Below are 20,785 nucleotides of genomic sequence, written 5' to 3' on the forward strand. Positions count from 1 at the left end.
CCGTGGTGCTGGAACAATTTTCAGAGTGGGGGTGCTGCCATCAATGTTACATCACTGATGTTATGGGGGTTGTTAAAACCCCAGTGTCAGAAAAAGAACGAGTGTAGTAAATGCGCCATCCCCAACCAGCAGGAGAGTGGTAAGGGTCAGGTATGTAGCCGGCGGTGCATTTTGGTGCACACTGTCGCAAATATATTGCTAAAACATGGTGTCTTGATCTGTTTCAATCCTACTGAAATCTTTTTTGCATCACAGTTAAGGATTACAAAAAAAGTTATGCATTTATTCTTTCCTCATAGCTGATATATTTTTTAATACTTGCACAGATCATTTATAGACATTTAAATGTTGTTGTTGTGTTAGAAAACAAATTACGTTCTACACCCATTCCTTTCACACTCTTGGTATTCAAGCACGATTGTCACATAGTTCACTTTACAAAATCCTCTCACTTGGCAGTCAGTAGTCAGAAACACCAATCCCAAGGTAAAAAAAGAAGCAGCAATGTTTCAGAGGACATAGACTGACATTTGACCTCTGTCTTTGAACCATAGCAAATGAGACTAGTTAAAAACATTATTTAAAGGGGTTCCTTATTGCTCATTCAGTTTCTGAACTACAGCGTGGTTATTCTGGGGGTTCTGCAGCCCCCTCTCCCCCGTTCCACTATTTCTAGTGCTAATGTTTATTTACCTGTTCTCTTAAATGATTGGATGATATTTTAAACTTTCATATTCCTACAGATGAATGTATGTGAAGAGCCTTTAACCAACAACATTTAATGACTAGAAAATTAATAGAATGAAAGTCCTGGTGTGCACTCCTCTTGGCTTTTATATGGTAGTCAACGGCTGAGCTATAATAAATTTTAAGAAGCATTGGCAAAGCCAATAGGTCTGCTTAAATATGTCAATTGTATATAAAGAAAGACATTCACAAATGTTATTTACATGCATTGGATGCACAAATGCTGTTTATCCCATTAAGGTCAGCCGTAAGTCCGTTTACAGCAAAAGCAGCAAAAAAGTTTGCTTTCTGTATAGAATGCATGTAGGAGATACATAAATAAATATGAGACGGTCCATTATTCACTGTACCTTTCATACGTAAAATAGTCCCTGACTAGTGCGTGGAATGATTCACCAAACAGCCAATAAATAATGAGTAATGCTGCTCCCGGTGGAGCCAAACCCAACTCTGAGAATGTTTTAAAGAGTTGGGAAGAAGAGGTCTGCTGACAGCTGTGCTCTCAAGCTTGCCAGAAAAAGAAATACGGAAAAAGTTGGTGCCACATGTACTGTAAAGAGCTTCCGCTAAAGCTGAGGAGAAGATCTGATTTTTGATACAGCCAGTAGATGGCAGTGTAGGCCTGTATTTTATTTATGTGTTTGCATTATTGTCTTCGGAGTATTTAAAGTATACTCAGTCGATAAATAAATCACTCTCTTTCTCGGTTGTCCAAAATGTTTGGTGGCAACATTATGTAAACAGTGTTCTTCAGCATAGAAACCTTTACCACATCAGCTGACTTGTGGGCATAAACTGTGCTTAATTTTAAGGAAGAAAACAAACTGTCACTGAAAGCAACAGGCTAAATAAGGAAAAACATGACAATATTGTAAACATAATGTATGAATGGGCAGTTATTTGATTTACGTCTGCCCTCAGCACTTGACCATTATAGCATAAGCTATATTTCGATCACAACACTCTACATGCAGGATTACCAGACAGAACCACCACCTGACATCAGTCAGTCAATACGGTATTCAGTGGATAGAAATCTCTCAGAAATTCGAAGACGACCAGTGGCGGCTGGTGACATTTGAAAGCAGTGCGGCGTAAAAGTTGGGCATGACTTTTAAGCCGCAAGCGAAGCGAGCAAAAGTGGGGTACAGGTTGGGTCCTCCTCCCAAGAAAAAATTGGAAAAAGATTGGCAAATGGTGCATTTTAAAGCAAATGCATTTCATGATAAAGCCAGGCTTATAAAGCAGTGGAAACGTAGAGCCTTGAAATAGTATGCACCTACCCAGAATCTCAACTCTGCCCAACCCCATCAACAGGTCCAAACACCTTCAGCCATCATAAACATGTTTACAACTATTTCCCTGATGGTCTGTATCATCATTAGCAAACAATCACCCTCGACAGTAGTCATCTACTGCCAATTACATTATAATTGACACACTTAGAGACTCATTGGCACTAAACCACTAACACCACCTCTTACCGAGGGCCACTTTCACTATTACCCACGCTATGCTTTCTCCTGACACCATGACCTCCCCACTGCCACTTTCACTCAACTCATATATCGCCACTCAGAGCACTACTTCTCCACCTAAGCAGAATTAGATAACGGATGTAGGACAAAACATCCTAAGTTTGTGAGTTATTTAAGACTTGCTTTGTGAACTAGGACCTCAGTGGCAATCTCTTCTGTGCTTGCTTAATCAAAAAAAGACACACAATTGATGGACGGAATGCAGAACAAATCAAAAGATTCACCCCCAGTCAAGAGATCTGGGTTAAATCCATCATTCTTTTGCTCACCATGCCACCCCAGTTTAGACCTGGCTATATGCAAATCAGTCTTGACCCTGTGCCTCATGGGAACAGCCCAGCAAAGATCACATGAGATGCTCAGGCTGCGACAGACAGCGTATTTGATACTGGACAGCCCTCGCGGTAGGGGACTTGTAACAGTGGCTTGATTTCTGGCCCAGGGGAGCCTGAATTGTGGCGGCAGTGACACTTTTGGATGCCCAGCCTGGCAGGGCAGCTGAAGAGCTGAGGAGACAGCTTGCCCTTAGGCTTGTAACTCACTGTGGTGGAACATGGACAGTGCTTGGACAGTGCTTGGGCACTCCTGCGGTGGCTCCGACTGCCCTCAGAGATGGGGAAGGTCAAGCTTGCCAGAAACAGTGCAGTTGAACAAAATTGACAACCACACCCTCCCTGTGCAGGCACCCTCCCTGTGCAGGCAGGCGATACAGTCAGGGAGCAGCCCCAGTGGGCATCAGAGGAGGAGGTGACGACCCCAATGCTGGCAGATCTCCTTGCAGAGATACGGGGATCTCAAGAGGACTTGTTGGTCAAGATAGATACGGTGGCCATTGAATTGAGCTTTCTATAAGCGGATCTCCGAAAAATGACAGAGAGATTCACAGATGCCGAAGGGAATGTTAGAGAACTGCAGCAGGAGGTGGCGGTCCTAAAACATGTTTGCCACCGTTCAGTTCCACTCGGCTCGTATAGAGGAGAGGATCGAAGACTCAGAAGGGCACTCCTGCAGGAATAACCTGATATTTACGGGATTCCCAGGATGAGCTGAAGTGCAATCTACTGAATTATTATTGGAGGATTGGATTACAAACTCTTTGAGAATGAAGAAGCTCTCAAAGTATTTTACAATTGAAAGAGCCCATCGGGCGTTGGCACTGGTGCCCAAGCCAGGAGCACCACCACGAGCCATCATAGCTTGTCTCTTTAACTTAAGAGACAACAATGCCCTCCTCCAACATGTTAGGGTACATGGGGCACCACAATACGAAGGTAGGAATATCATGGTATTCCCTGATTACACTTACAAAACTGCAGAATCAACATAAGGACTAAATGCTGATCAAAAGGAGACTGTGAGAATTGAACCTTCGTTACAATCTGCTGTTCAAAGCTAAGCTTCGAGTCCAGCATAAAGGAAAGGCATTCTTCTTTGCTGCCTCTGAGGACTGGGGACACTATCAGCCTAGCAAAACAAAAAGAGCACCCAAATCGCAAACCCTCTGGAAGGGGTCCCACTTGGCAATCAGCATGACCTCATAAACTGCCTGCTGTTTTGGACGGCATTGATGGGATCCGGCAGATGAGGAGGATCGTTGTCTGTCCGGACAGCACACTAGAGGACTCGAAATATCTGCCTGATACCTGGGAATCAGTTTTACGCCACAGAGGTGATCAAGACTCAATGAGTGATAGCACACATCTTGGCTAATGAGAAGGGAGCATGCTGGGACAGATCCCTGATTCTATACAGGCCGCCCTAGACTGCGATGGTAGGCAATTGGTATAGAGGTGGCCAGAGTACGGAGCTGCTGTCAGAAGCCAACTGCTGGGATGGTGTTGCTGGATATGAGAGTTTGATGCTGTTTTGGTGACTAACATGATGCACATAAGTAACTTTGGGGGCTGTAGGGACTTCTACACAATAAGGGAGGGTTGCAGCATGTATATTGTTGCTGGAATGTGGGGGGATGAATGCAAAAACAACAGTTGAAGGACAGAATGCAGAACAATGTCATACATTCACCCCAGTACAGAGATCTGGGCCTAAATCCATCGTTTTTTTGCTCACCATGCCGTTCTAGTTTGAACCCAGCCATATGCAAATCAGTATTGACCCTGTGCCCCATGGAAACAGTCCAGCCCGAACTGCCAAGCCAGGACCTCCCTGGACTGGAAACAAGCATCCTAGGACCGGTTTCGGGGTTTCACCCCTCTTCAGCCAGGATAGCTTGATTCCAGTGGCATAGAGAGCATGGGACTCACGTCTGAGCATACCCGTCCCACTCGGGGTGACAAATGCAAAAACAACTATTGATGGACAGAATGCAGAACAATGTCATACATTCACCCCAGTGCAGAGATCTGGGCCTAAATCCATCATTTTTTGCTCACCATGCCATTCCAGTTTGGACCCAGCCATATGCAAATCAGTCTTGATCCTGTGCCCAACGGGAACAGTCCTGCCTGAACTGCCAGGCCAGGTCCTCCCCGGATTGGAAACAAGCATCCTAGGACCGGTTTCGGGGTTTCACCCCTCTTCAGCCAGGATAGCTTGATTCCAGTGGCATGGAGAGTACGGGACCTACGTCTAGGCATACCCGTCCCACTCGGGGTGACGAATGCAAAAACAACAGTTGATGGACAGAATGCAGAACAATGTCATACATTCACCCCAGTACAAAGATCTGGGCCTAAATCCATCAAATGTGGAGGGAGGCAATTATTGTTACTTCTTTGCACTATACCTGTATGTGGACCTTCAAATAACCGCTGGTGGGCAGCCGGTGAGGGCTGTGGTCCCCTGGAGACTGTGTGAGCACCCTTTAGCCTTGCCGCCCCTGCAGGATGGTAGGCCCTATTCACGATGAATGTAGGTAGGTTGAGACTGCGGCTTCAAAGGGGAGTCTGGAGTGGTGGATGCTGCGTGTTAGCATGGTGGTTATGGGCCAGAGTTGTTTGGGTTCACTGCCTGTGGGTGGAGGGAGTTATTGGGGTTCATACTGAGGTTTTTTATGGTCTTCTGGTGTTTGGAGTTTCTCTACTGTGTGGGGACATGTCACTTTGTGTACAAGATCAGATTGGCTGTGTGAGGGTCGGGATCACGCAAGGAGATTGTTAGATCTGGCATCTTTTGGCTTAGTTTCCCCTGTCTTTTTGCTTTTTGACTGTGTGCTGAACTTCATTTTTGCTGGTTTTAAGACTCTGGGCACTTTGCCACTGCTGACCAGTGATAACGTGCATGTGCTCTGTATCTAAAATGTGAAGTTATTTGGTTACTCCATGATTGGCATATCTGATTTACTAATAAGTCCCTAGTGCAATGCACTGTGTGTGACTAGGACCTGTAAATCAAATGCTACTAGTCAGCCTGCAGCACTGATGGGTGCACCCACATGAGTAGACCTTCAAACCTGTCTCAGGCCTGCCACTGCAGAGTCTGTGTGTGCAGTTTTAAACTGCCATTTCAACCTGGCAAGTTCACCAACTTGCCAGGCCCAAACCTTCCCTTTTAGTACATGTATGACACCACTAAGGTAGGTCCTAGGTAGCCTGATAGGCAGGGAGCAGTGTATTTAAATAGTAGAAGATGTACTTGTGAGTTTTACATGTCCTGGTAGTGAAAAACAGCTAAATTCGGTTTTCACTACAGCAAGGCCTATCTCACCCATAGGTTAGCATTGGAGCTGTCTTGTAACATCTTACAAGTGTATCTTCCAATTGGGAGCAGATAGAAAATTTGAGTTTGTTGTCTCTGGACTCACAATTAAAAAACACATCTTTTAGTGAAGTTGGTGTTTAAATTACAGATCTGAAAATGCCACTTTTAGAAAGTTGGCATTTTCTTACTTAACCATTTTGTGCATCTGCCTGTCCCTAGAAAACACATCTGGGTTGGATGACAGTTGGTCTTTGTGAATTCACTCTAGACAGTCACACACAAAGGGAGCTGAGTTGTGCCCTGTATATACTGACGGCCCATCACCCGGCTGATGAGCCTTCCTGGGCTAGGTTGCTGGGAGAAGTTGACACTTGCACCTGAATGGGGCTGCATCTGTCCCGCACAAAGAGCTGCATAGCCCCCTTTTGTGTGTCTGGAGTCAGGGCAAGGAAGGGTAGGGTATTGTGCACTACAAAGACCTTTCTTTGAAGTCTTCGTACTTCAAATGCTAAATTGGGTATAAGTACTGGACCTATGACACCGTATACTCTGAACACTTCTGGGCTGAGCATGTTCTGCCAGGGAGAAGAGCTGTTGTGCTGCCAGGAGGGACTGACACTTTGCTGTTTGCTTTACTGTGTTGGCCTGTTGCCTGCTGCTTCTTGCCTGGGAGTGAGGGGACAGGACTTTACTCTGTGCATCCTGCTTTCTAATGTTCTCCAAGGGCTTGACTGAGCTTGCCTCCTGTTGCTGAAGTCTCAGGGACATCAAAGTCTTCACCTGCATCTTGCTACCAGCCCTCTGCTGTGAGTCCTGTCCTGCCAAGTAGTGCCAAATCCAGTACTGGGCCCTTGGAGGCGAATTTGGTGCTGCAATCAAGAAACCAACGCATCGACTCCAAGTGTCAGTTCGGAATTGGGGCATCCCTGCAACATCGCCGCTGCCTGCACCGAAGCCGTGGACACCGCACGTCGAGTTCGACGTACGCATCGCATTCAGCCCCGGGGTTTGACACTGAGGCTGAGGAATCGACGCAGGACACTTTTGACATCGACGCATCATCGACACCGGTATCGCCTTCAGGTGTCTCGCACTCGCAACCGATACATCACCTTCTCTGTGCAGTGCATCGTCCCGGAGCTGCAAAACTTCAATGACCCTGCACCACCTAAGGAACTGATGCCTCCAAGGTACTGTAACAGGGTCTGCATGATTCCTGTATCCGGCTCTGGAGCCTCTTGAGAAAGAGCAGACTTTTGATTCTATTGCTGGGGACTTTCTCTGGCAAGTGCTACGAATATTGGGATTTGGAGACTCATTCTTCCAATGAATGAAGCTATTATACTATGGCCCAGTGGTGAGGGTGCGCATTGGTAGAACTGTGTTCTGCCACTTTCCAAAGTTCAGGGGGACCAGGCAGGGCTGCCCTCTGTCACCAATGCTTTTTGCATTGACAGTGGCCAAATGGTGTGTAGGTTACGATCAGGTTTGCAGGGATGGGGCATTGCTATAGGAACAACCACTCACGTTGTCTCCTTGCATGTGGACGACGCTCTGGTGTACCTGCGTCAACCTGAATATCAGGTCCTATTATGTTTGCTACCCATTCGGAATCTGGGGAGATATCTGAGCTCAACGTGAGCCAGGTTAAGTCTAACCCACTTCCATTGGGTGCACTGGTGGAGTGTCCTTTACAGACTGCCGACGGTGGGTCTATTTTTGGAAGACTTCTAGCGTTAGGTACCTTGGGATTAGGATAATGAGGAAAGCTGTGACATTCACTACCCTAAATATGGGTACGGTGCTAGAAGGTCTGATGCCCTTTGTGAGATTCTGGAACACTCTCCAGCTAACTTCTACCCTGTTGCCTATTTATCTTCCAGGGTACAATGTATGATATCCCTAGAAAATCTTTTGCTGAACTAGATAAATTGATTGTGCAACTGCTTTGAGACTCAGGGAGAAAGAGGGTAGCCGTGGCTTCGCAGAAACGTACCTGGAACCAGGGGGGCTCGGAGTTGCCATGCTTGGAGTTATACTATCTAAATACCCAGTTGCAGCATGCAGTAAACTGGTTAGATGAGAGGGACACTTAGGAGAAAAGGTTGGTGGAGGGTGCGTGTGGAGGGGCTCCCCTACCAGGGCTCCTAATGTAGGGTGCAGGTGTTCCAAGCTCAGTGCCGTATGTGGTTGGGCAGGTGTGTGGTACCTTGAAGAGGATAGTCAGAGGGGTGTGACGTCGATCTCCTTATGCACCGGACTTGTGCATTTGGACCTTGCGCCCCTTCGCGCAGATCACATGGACAATGTCCGTCAACCCTTGGAATGCTGGGAGTTGCGAAACCCTGCGAGATAGATATCCCAATGATAAAAGTGTTACACTGGCTGATGCTACGTCAGCCGTTAACTTGGAACCGGGGCAATTGGGGAATCAGACCAACATTCCTGAACGGGCCTCAGGAGTCCCAGACTCTTATGACTCAATATGGCTGTGCGACGAAAGCTGGTGTCCCATGTTTACAGGGCACTGCAGGGAGACTTCCCATTGCACACCCTGACCATTCAGAGTAGATGGAAGGAGATACTGGGTGGGAGGGCATAAAAGAGGGGGTGAAGAGGACCTCCACTAATGCAGGATTTAAATTGATACAATGTAATGCAGTACACCATCTTTGGTCCAAATGTTTCCCTTTTCTTTGGCTCTGGTCTGGACATTTACCTAGAGATGCCGCCTTGCTCACCATGACCCATGAACAACCACTTGAACTCTGAGCCCAAATCCTATGTGTTGATTCAAACACTTAAAAATTCAGCAAAAACACCCTACAATATGACCTGTTAAAACGTTTTTACCTTTCCTCCTTGTTTTATGTTTGAGTTGATAGTTACACACTCATTGTGCATTCGTAGACTTCTAGGTCCTTCCGGCTGATGGATCCCACAGGTGAAGTGCATGTCACCTTTACAGAGCACTGAAAAGTTTGTGATTCTGTTCACATCAAAGTTAGTCCGTTGTACATCCACCCCTGCCTTGTCCAGAGCAATAGCCTATATTATGCAACTCCCCCTTCCACTCTATGATGCTTAAAAGCAGATTCTATTTTTTTTTATCGATTATTATCCTTCAATTATAGCCTATGTCCCACTTTTGCCTTCTTAAATAATTATGTTTTGGTCTCACACAGAATGGTTTTGTAAGAAATGAGTAGAAGTCGTTTACCTTTTTAAGTCGACGGTGGTGACGTTGAAGACGACCCCTTTGAGCCAGAGGATCATGAAGAGCCGCTGCGAGAAGGGGCAGTTCCCAATGCTTTCTCCATCAATGCCGGCCTAGAAAAACAAAGAAAGGAGGTCAGCGTCCACTGAGCAGCACCGCGACCGGTCAAACCAAGATGGCGGCTGGAGGCCAGGCCATGACAGAAAGCAGACACTAACCACATTCAAATATAGCTCAGTGAGATAACGTTATCTAAGTGGGCCAAGGGCCTACTTGACGCGTACTCTTGCTAGACATTAGGCTATCTGTCTAGACAGCCACAAATGACTCCTGTGAGGCAAATACAGGAGGAACCCTCTTGAACAAAAAAACACCAATGGCGGCGGAATAAATATTTATTAGCATCATAAAGAAACAAAGACTAAACGGGGAAAAGGTCAACTGTAGTAGCAGCCACTAAAACAACTATAGAGCGAGTCAGTGTGCTATGGTAGTCTAGGGACTTTACCCCATGCAAATGCCTCCCAAGCTGCAGTTCAAGGCGCTTCTAATACAGTGGACAGGATATGCGTCGTGTTTGTGGTGGAGTGATCTGTCCGCCAAACTCAATATCAGACCCTAAATTATGATCCTTCTTGGCCCACTTTCTAAGATTAGACAGCTTTGAAATAATATTTGAACACCAATTTGAAGACAACACCTCATGATGTTGCTTTGTTCCCGCTGGGCATTCACTGGGACCATGATTCTTATTTTTGTATATATATATATATATATATACATCTCTTCCATTGGCTGATGTCTGAGTGTAATTTGATTCTGACTCTCTGATAGGGACCACATGATAAAAGGACACAAAGACAACTTCTTTCATGTGTATGTTTATGTATTTATGAATATCCTTTACAAAGTGTACATACCCACCGGGGATGTAGAGCGCCTAACAGCAATGCAGAAGCAATGAATAGTGAAAAAGTAACATTTAGGAGACAGTATAAACCAGAATATATAAAGAATAACAGATGCTCTACCTCAAGTGACGCAGAGTCACACGCCAGGAGTTTACATTTAGTTGGTTACAGCTGGCCGCATAAGAAGCTGTGATTATCCTGAACAAGAACAAATAGAAGGAAAGTCTAACTTCAGGAGGGCTTGGGTTCCAGAGTCAGTCTGGGGGCAGCACAACAAACCCTCAGGTCGAGTGCACGTGCCTTTTTGATATCCAGATGCTCATTGAGTCTTTGTTGACGTCAGGCGTTTGCGAACAGTTTGTTTTCGGGTGAGATATGGATATTGGTCCCCCTGCTCTGCTTTGCAGGTGGTGCATCATTGCCTCTATCAGTATGTACTGTTGGAGTCCCCCAATATGCCGATGGGTGGCATTATTGTATTCTTGACCCAAAAAAGGAGTCAGGCTAAGCTGTTGATGTTGGAATCTACAGGTGTGAGTGTGTAGTCAGGTATGGTAAGAGCTGTATATGCAGGACAGGACACTGCAAACTGGGGATCTGAAATGAGACGAAGGGAGCATTGGTTTGGCTTTCAGATGGCGGTGAAGCTGGCACCCGGCAGATGTTGGAAATGTGGGTCTCTTTGATGGTAGGTGTGGATGAAGAGCAAATCGAATGGATTTGGAATGTGAAGTGAGGGCATTGGTGTAACTGAGCGCCGTGCTTCAGGTGTGCCAATTTTGTGTGGCTAAGACTGTTTCTCTGCGCTGAAGTGGGAGGTACCCTGTTATGAAGACATTCATTTGAAGCAACTGAGGAGCGCAGTTGTAAATCAGTTTTAGAAAGAGAGGCTATTTAAGTCTGCTACTGTCCTTACCCAATGTGACGTTCTTGTATACGAGGGCCTTGTCCGCATTGCGTTGGCCCAGCGCAGCTACCGTGGATCACCACATTTGCCACTGGCTCCATGTAAGAACTCAATAGCAAGGGCAACAGACTGAAACCACGAAGGACTTGGGGCGGAATTTGGATGATTTAAGGATGCCAAATTGTTTCCGCCAGCATATGAAGGGGGATGAGCCCCTCCAGAACGGTTCCTCCTTAGCCTAAGTGGGATTGGACCCTGGTGAAAGGAGATCCGTGATCAACAGCTTCAGATGCCGGCGAGAGATCCACCGAGAAGAATGGGGCATTACCACACAGTATTCAAAGCGCTTTATCATCAATCTCCATCCAGGGTGCTGTCTAGGCGCTGCACTCTTGGTGGAGCTTACATTGGGAGTAGTGAATCATGGTGCTCCTTGCAGCGTGGTATTTTAGCTGGATTGTCTTTCTTATTTCAATCATGTGCTTGGAAAGAATAATTTTATGACCAGTTTCAATTTTTGAGATTTGAAGGACTTAACTGAGTTTTTTTGATTTTTTTCTAGTTGTTGATTTGTGGGAGCTTCAAAGCCTCAGGTAACATGCCTTGTTGGAGAGGCCTCAGTGGTGTGGACAGTCAGCGAGGCTGCCTCATTAGTCACTTCTATGAGTACAATGGCTGGGGTAGCAGGAAGGCCTCTTAGAGGCGAGGTTGTTAAAACACAGAGTCCAGGCACTGAAAGCTTCACCGAGGAGCATTCAGGGCCAAGGGGCTAAAGCTGGTAACTCAGGAACGGGTGCTGGAGGACTTAGGGTCACACAAGAGTCGTGTGTCTGAGCTTTCCTTTTACGAGACACATTGTACACACACACACATAGACATGACAAAACTGGTCTGATTCTTCTAGGAAGTGTCCATACTAAAACGAAAAACATTTAAGAAATATGGACTTCTAACCCCGTTTAGGTTTCACACCAGGATTTAGGGCGCGCCAGCGGCACAGATCACGGGTCCTCGCTGATAGGATGCAATGCCGCTTCCAAGGGAAGCCCCTCCGAATCACAGTGTCGCTGCCAGGATTGCTGCACGTTCGGTGGGTCGTTCCTAAGCTGCTTAGCTGTCATTTCCATGTACAGTGTGCGCCAGGTGAAGTACTTAGCAAGCACGTCAGGTGTTTTCTTTACTCTGTTTTACTCTGAGTGTCTCTTTGGTTCCTAGTGTCTCGTGCTCTTGTTTGGGTGGTCCTCCCACATTCATTCTTTTCTTAGCTAGTCCAATCGCCTTTCGCTGCATGCAACGCTAGTCCTCCCTCAGAAAAAAAGAGCACAGTATACCTTTGTAAGCCCAGTATGAGATCCCACCAGATATGAAGATACATATTTATTCTCATAGTACTTTAAGGCCAATTGCTGCTCACCCCTTCAATCCTGCAGTTGCATTACAAGAAGTCAGCTAAACCCCACACACAGTGAATGTTATATTAAGCACAAATCCCCTGTGTTCAACAATTCAGTGTAAGACCTTTTGAGCCTATTAATAATTATTGCACATTTTGAAATACTATTTGGGCAAGATCACTGTGACTATACGTTTCCCTGTAGAAATCTGACGTGCTCTCGAGATAAGAAGTCTGGATCCCATCAAGGACAACATATCCTTCTAAGCCAAGGATGTACGTAACACGTAGTGCCATTAAACTGGGCAACAGTAACGCCTACTTATACAAAGCTCAGGAGAAGCAGAAGCCTGGTATGATGTGTCATATGGAAACTGTTTTTATTAAGAGAACTCGCTCTCTAAAAAAATTGTCTCATTAGGTGTACAACGCAATAATGGGAAACAAAATGTAATTCTGCAAAAATGTCACAACCAGGACAGTGACTACTAATGTATATTAGAACATTGGAAATTTGGGAGCTCCATTAAAAACAGTGGAGTGCTCCGGGCATCTAACGGACTGTAGAAGATCGGCGCTCCAACTTTCCAATGCTTGTCCTTCACAGCTGTTGATGTGAACAAAGGCCTCAGGGAGCCTGAGGGGATTACCACCCCCTTGGGATCTCTGAGGCCTTTATTTTATTTGTTAGAACATTCTGCCCTCTAGCGGCGGAATGTTCTAATATCCTTATAGTCCTCCGTGGTTGGGCTATCCCGATCCCAGCATTAAAGTCCCGTTCCCTTGTTAACCCCTTCGCTATGGGGGTAATTCCCCCACAGTGCGTGGGGGGGGGGTCCACGGCACCGCTGTGCTCGTGATGAGCTCAGCTCGTCATGACTCACAGTGGAGCTGTGCTCATGATGAGCTGAGCTCGTCACAACCCCACCCACTGATAAATTCTTCCGCCCAGGCGGGGAATTTCTCGCACGTGGGCGTGCCGCGGCCGTTATGACGAGCTCAGCTCGTCATGAGCACAGCTCCACTGTGACTCATGACGAGCTGAGCTCGTCATGAGCATGGAAGGAGTTAATGGCTTTAAGTCTGGAGTGGGCCTTTAATGGCCGGTATAGCCCGCTACAGCACGCTTTAAGGCTATAGTCAAGTACACCTTCATGCACCATGAAGACATATACATTGTCATGGTACATAGATGTCGAGATCTTCAGACTCTTCCGAAAGGATAGGCGAATCTGCATAATTTTTGGTTCCTTAGGCAAAGTGTTCCCAAGCTCAGGAGCGTGAACAGGCAAATATCCGCCTCTCGCTAGAACATGTTGAAATTTGAAGGTCATTAGGCACTTGTTCGAAGGAGAAGACAGGCACATTGCTGGCACATGGCATTCAAAACGATGGACCATTTTAGGCAGCATTATGGACACTGCATCAAGACTCAGGGGCCTAATTCACAAATGATGAGCTGAGAACGCCAAAAAGGTCACATTTCCTTGAAACTCTCAAAGTATTATGGGAGTAACCCTGAAAATCTATGTGCGCCACAGATTTACAGGAATAAACATGTATGCATATGGCGTGTCGCAAGCCTACATATCTGCTTTTGTAAATGTAAAGCGCAAGGGAATTTTCACAGGTTAGCTTTTTTATTTCTCCACCAGGAAAATATGTTTCCCTAAGGAGAAACCTCTTCCAAACTCACCCACCAAATGGAGGGTCTTCCCTCTATTGCCCCACACTAGAAATAGATGTACTCCTTCTCTTGACAGGAGTAAGGGTCCAATTTATTTATCGGTGGACCGAGTAATCTTTGTTGGCTGGGCGGAGGACTTTACGTCCGCCAGTCCAAGTGTACTCCACCCGCAAAATTCATAAACGACCGCCAAGCTGTCAGTCATTTAAAACGCTTTGGCAGGAACTCGTGTCACAGCAGTTCCTGTGAATGCATTTTCCTCTTTGGCACAGTGCTGCGTCAGCGGGACAGAACCCTGTACCAAAGAGTTTACTTTATTTTATTTTTTTAAACAAAATCCTGAAATTGGAATTTCTTTTTCAAAATAAAAATAAAAATGCTCCCCTTGTCATAGGAGTTTTCTCCCATGGCGAGGGAAATTAGCAGTTTTCATTGCCCCTTACCGCCAGGGTTTTCCTGGGGGTGGCGGGCAGTGAAACTGACCCTCCATTCTGCCCATGCAGATTAGAAGGGCAGAATGACAGGTCAGCCTCCGACAGCCCTTACTCTGCGGGGCCCTCGGAGGGGTTAATCACGGCAGAGACGGAAATCTCCATCTGTCTTCAGGCTGGGACGCTGCTTGCCACATGTTTGTCAAAATTCGTGAGTTCTCAAGTATGAGTAAACTCATTTATGACGGCAACATCCCATCATGTATGAACCTGTGAAACAGGAATGGACTTTTGCCCTTGTAAATAATGCTATTGACACTTGTAAGTCACACACAGGTGCAGAAATAGCCCTTGAATTGGACACATTATGATGCCTATTATGGGACAAATCAAACAAATAAAGGCCAATCAAGACAACAAAGCAAACACCAGAGCCCTCCATCATCTAGAAATGTTTCGAACATTTATCAGCTCATCAATCCTCTGCCAATGATGGTCCATAAATTAAGTGATTTGAGTGTTTTACATACAGTGCTTGAAGGATGTATGTTTCCTGCCGCTGTAGTGGTTGCTTTAATGCACATATAAATCCTGGAATTGAGAGTGTATTTTGCTGGCTCCATTGCGAAGGTATAATTTAGTAAACAACTACCTATATGTCTTAGTGTATTCGTCTATGTACTCACATCTCTCAGTAATTTGGCTGGTAATGGGGCAATGTCTAGGATTTATGAGTGCGTATTATGTATGTTAATCCTTTTCAGCTGTTTTTATATCTTCTAGGAACAAAACATTTTTGTGTGGTGCATTTACCAAGGTAACTAAATCCATAATGTGCTGGGCTCTGCACACAATTAGTTTGGCCATTTTTGTGTACATGCTCCTGTTTGGCACCTGCACCCCTGGTTTAATCGGATGCCCATTGCATTTCGAGAGTATTTCCAGGCAACTGAATTTCAGCAAAGTGAAAGCCAAGCCACTCACTTATACCCCTTTAAGTAAATATGTATGGAAAAGCAATACCTCTCAATTATCCCTGCATACATGAATAGGTTTGTCACTGTTTCCCAAGTACCCAGATACGCCTTCGTAGTTCCAAGGCCAGCTGTGTGCTCATAATTCATAAACACTAGATAGTCTACAATGAAGACACACTTGAAAATTGATGTTTTCTAACCAGAGAGTCAAAGGCCGCCATCTCAAACTTGCACATCTGTCTCAGGCTGCGGCCTCCCAGTTAATATCTTCTGCTCCTTGCAGCCTTATGTCTACATCATTGTAACATTCATCCAGCACCTTTTTACTCTTTCAACATTCCCTAAACATTCTCCATGACGCCCCTACCGATCCCAAGAAAGCGGACATAAAAGTTAAAGAATAAAACAGGAAATGCACTATGAGAGACCACCATTCCCTGTCTGAGCGCCGAACCACGGCGCTCAGACCAATCATAACACTGCACTGCAGAGTTGTGATTGGTTTAGGGGAGGAAGTCTGTGTGCTTCCTGCTGAGAAGGGACCGAAGCTGAGGAGAGACGGCGGCTGGCAAAGGTTTAGTGTTTTTTATAAATGTATTTTTAGCCCCGGCTCGCCACCCCAGTTCCCTGCCAGCCGCCACAGGCTACAGTGCACACTGACAGAGGGACAAGCATGGCCGCCACAATCGATGGGCATCAGGACAAGTGCCGAGTTGAAAGAAAGACTGTGCATTTCTGCCAACCCCAGGATAAAGGCCTAGCCTTCTTCACAGCTTATGGCAATCTCCTTGGAATATTGATAATATCTTCCTGAACAAAGATGGCGGCATTGAAATTAGTGTGTGGTGATAGCAATCAAGGTCTTACTATAGTGATGCACTCTATACTTTGAGAAGGAAAATAGGCTTCTCTTTGCAAAGACAATTTACCTAACTGTGCCAGAGGCCTACACTTAAAACAACACTTATGGATGATAAATAAAGAAATAACCAAAGAGTACATTCCAAACACCGTACTCTCAGTAGAGTTGTGTAGGAGAGATTCTTTTTTCTATGACTTGTCCCAGTGCTGAATATTTACCAATTGTCTGTTTCGTGACATAAGTTTGCTGAATTACATTGATTGTGGATATCCTTTTTCTATATCACGCATACGTCCTCCATCATTTTTACCCTACTTGGCCAATCATCATCATCATCAAAATGCTTTATTCGGTATTTTCCAACCATAAACGTAAGAAGACAGCAACATAAATGTTAACAATACATGAAGACAGAGACACATAAAAAATACAAACAATAAACCTCATCGAAGGTAGCCGAGCAAGCGTAGTCCAACACATGGAACATGGAACCAACAGTTGCACATATATCTAGTATCGGGAAAAAGAAATTATGCATCCTGGCATCTATAAGATGGGTAGAGGGAGGAAGATTAAAAAAAAGTCAGTAAAAAGGGAAATAAATGTGCATTAAAAAGGTGTAAAATACAGTATCATAATTTTAAAGTATCATATGTAAATGTTTCATAAAAGGTGAATGAAAGTAGGAATTCCAAGCATATTAAAATACTAAAAAGCTTAGGCCACCACTTTGGATCTGATGGACTAGCTCCTGAGAAGGTATTTAGGTACTGCCCAGACAATCGTCTGTATAGACTCTGTGTGCAGGAGTCGTAAGACATCCAGGTGTTGCCTACGGCCGAGCTGTTTGCATAGTGGAATGATCCATGCTCTCCTGGGCCGAGCGTATGAAGGGCAAAAAAAATTAAATGTGACCGGGATTCCTCCACTTGCTGACATGTTGGACATATAGTGCTCATAGGGCTACAGGGATTCCACTTTGCTTGCAGACAATAGAGGTAAGGTGCCATAGCGAAATTTGAGATATAACATCCTTGCGGCTGTATATGAAATATAACAAGGGCTCCCGATTTTATGGTATTTATTGTTTTAACATTTCCATCTGTATTTATTCATATTTATTTTTTGGCCATTTTATTGGTATGTATCCATATTTATTTTATGTTTTGAGACTGAATGGAATAGTTAAATGGTATACTTGTACATTTGTTTAACTGATAAAGATGCACTCCTACTTTGAAGCCTGTCGCGTTTTAGCAAATTAAGCAGCCAAATGTAACAGAACACTACACCGACTGGTAAATATTAACATTATATACAAATATATGTGAACATATGTCCGTAATTAAGGGATCCCCATGGTGCCTATCTGCTTAAAGGCTGGTCTGGAATTCATGAAGGACAACAAGGAGAGTCACTTACAAGAAGTACAATTTTTTGTATTTTTTCACTTTTAAAATTAAATACAGACAGGAAATAGCTGTTTTCTGTCTGAATTTATCTGTAAAAATCAGCAAAAAACTGAAAAGTGGAAGCCTGAAATATAATCTAAAAAGGGATCAAAAACCACCTCAGGCTAAGAATTACAAACTAGAGACCCTTGTGTGAGATACCTCAATTCAACGTCATAGATATTTGGTCAATCAAAACTAGTGTTTACCAACTGCGTACATTTCGATAACTGTAGCAGTAGGTACTGCTGTCACTGGCATTTGGCAGCAGTGGCAAGAGCTGCGGGATGTGCCACCAGCACTGGACTCCAGAAAAATACTTTGGGTCCAAAAATACTTCGGACCCTGGCACTTAATTTCTTACAAATTAAGTTAGCACTTTTGCAGCATGCTCATCTACCGAAACATATCAAGCATCTATTCACGAGAGCAAATGATTCAAGGAGAACAAACTCTTGAAGTCAAGATGACACATAATGGAATACCAGGGGCCGTATTACACATGACTGCGCCGGCGCTAGTTGTCGCCGTGCGCCATAGTATGCACCCGATGGCATTACAGAGGATCGGTTTGTAATGCGCCGTGATGTTGCCGCAGACTTTGAGATCTGTGTTGTTTGCATCTGTGCGCATATTGTATTAGCGCACAGATGCAAACGCACATAAACACAAACATACTCTGGTGCACAGCGACAACTAGTGCTGGCGCAGTCATGTGTAATCCGGCCCCTGGAAAGCTTACAATACATTAACATTTTCTCAGTTTACAGACAAAAGATCCATGCACATTGCTGGAGGCATCTCTTCCCAGGAAAAGAAGCTTGCATGGAACGAATAGGCCTGACTCTTCTCTCTGCAAAGGTACACACACGCACGCACGTGCACGCACATACACGCACATACACACACACACACCACACTCACACTCTCTTTCGCACTCCCATCAAGCATACAAACATTGAATGGAGCCCCAGAATTATGAAAGCTAATAGCTGTCTTCACAGGCTGCATACGATCGTTGAGCATAGTGTCAAATAAAGGCAATATTTTATATAATCATATACATTGATAGCCAAAGTGACCTTGGTGTGTACGGTGCAATTAGCAATATTTACTGTGTAAGGAGCCCCATAAAATGGCATCTCCTGGCGTATTCGGAGAGCGGGTATGGGGGATACATCTATATCATCAGGGGAAGGCCTGGGAGCTCCTAAGGTCATTCCTCGCGGACAGGAAACAGATTGTCGCCCTGGGAGATTTTCAGTCCAATCCCTTTTCATTGCCTTGTGGGGTCCCGCAAGGGTCCTCACTTAGTCCGACTCTTTTTAATATTTATGTTAGTGCACTGGCCCCAATTATAGACACCTTTGGTTTCAGCCTTACATCATACGCCGACGATACTCAAATTGTGGTATCTCTGACACCTGAGTGCGAGACTAATGTGGAAGGTCGTTTTCAAGAGTGTATGCTAGCAGTGGACAACTGGATGGCAAACAATTGTCTCAAATTAAACTCAGAGAAAACTGAAGTGATATTGTTTGGGAATAACACCAGTTTTTGGACTCCTTCCTGGTGGCCAGACCTAATGGGGAAAGCCCCTGTGCCAACTAGAAAGGTTAAGAACCTGGGGATTATATTGGATGATAAATTGACCTTAGAACCTCAAGTAAATGCACTAGCCTCCAAAATCAGCTATACTATTAAAATGTTGAGAAAAGTCCTGCCCTTATTGCCTAAGGACAGTAGACAAATTGTAGTTGGTGCTACGGTAATGTCCAGACTGGACTACTGTAACGGACTCTACCTTAATATGCAACTAAAAGGATTAAAAAAACTGCAGATACTGCAAAATGCAGCAGTTAGATTACTGATGGACTCTTCAAATCCCTGTTCCGTCTCTAAAGAGAGGAAAGCTCTACACTGGCTCCCAGTAAAAAGCCGTATACAATTTAAAGTACTATGCCTGGCCTTTAAGGCCTTACATGGAATAGGTCCAGAGTTTCTACAGCAAAGACTTCGCTGGTACGTTCCAGGCAGACATTTGCGCTCTGAAGAGGCCAACCTGGTCTGGGTGCCTCGTATAAAGAAAGCCCGCTGGGGAGGCAAAAGCTTTATTTATGGCACAGCGAAGGCTTGGAATGAATTACCTCGCTATCTGAGATCTTTCACCGAGCTTTTACCTTTTCGTAAGGAATTGAAAACGTGGCTCTTTTCCAAAGTGTAGTCTGCCTCCTTTTACTGTTTCCTGCCAGTCTTAGAGAATCAAGAAGCGCCAGGACACCTCCGGGTATTTGTTGCGCTCTATAAATGACATTAACATTAACATTAACATTAACATCAATTAGAAAGTGTCTTCTACTTATCAATACCCGTTTTGAGACTCCTGCTGACCACTAATGCCAGCCTGAATCTGAAGAAATACTTTGTCTCATCTGCCATGTGTCCCTACCTACGCTGCAGCATAAACGCTGGCAAACTCTCCAGTCTCGTTCATTCCCCTAAAAGAAACATCACAGCACATGACGTCATGACAAGTAACATCGCATGTGACTGCACAGGTAGTGACCTCACAGGAAGTGACATCACAAGAAGTGACATCAGCTATTAAGAACTCACACTTATGTTTAGCAGATCTATCATTAAGAGTTTGAGTCAGTTTTGTGCCAAAAAAGTGGCGCAACCCAATACAAAATCTGGGCCTCAACAAATACATTTTTTTTGTTTAACTCTGCTACAAAGAAATTAGCGAAACATGGCATGTTCTGCTTAACTGGTTGCAAAGTCAGCATTTTAAAATATCGCATGGATTTAAGGCACCTGCTTCAGAGATCTTTGTGTGCCCAGTAAATCTCAGGGAAAAATAACAATACTAAGATAACTCTGGAGGTTAATGCTTTTGCTAGAGACATATGAGTTTTGTCTAGTCCCAGATTTGAATCAAAGTAGTATAGAAGGTTAATGTGTCTCCCGCAAAGCACATCATGTAATATGCAGATGACAGATT

At 44.7% G+C, this 20,785-nt stretch overlaps 1 protein-coding gene across 3 annotated transcripts in view; it reads right to left on the bottom strand.

Moving 5' to 3' along the window:
• Window positions 1-20,785, bottom strand: part of CLIC5 (CLIC family member 5) — a 465,318-nt gene that overhangs the window by 146,051 nt on the left and 298,482 nt on the right. For all 3 annotated transcript variants that reach the window (XM_085610537.1, XM_085610538.1, XM_085610539.1), the window contains exon 2: window positions 9,166-9,275. In XM_085610537.1, coding sequence (XP_085466663.1) covers window positions 9,166-9,275 — 110 coding nt within the window. The remainder of the gene's footprint in view (window positions 1-9,165; window positions 9,276-20,785) is intronic.

Source organism: Triturus cristatus, chromosome 6 (assembly GCF_964204655.1).
Source record: "Triturus cristatus chromosome 6, aTriCri1.1, whole genome shotgun sequence".
Taxonomy (NCBI): domain Eukaryota; kingdom Metazoa; phylum Chordata; class Amphibia; order Caudata; family Salamandridae; genus Triturus; species Triturus cristatus.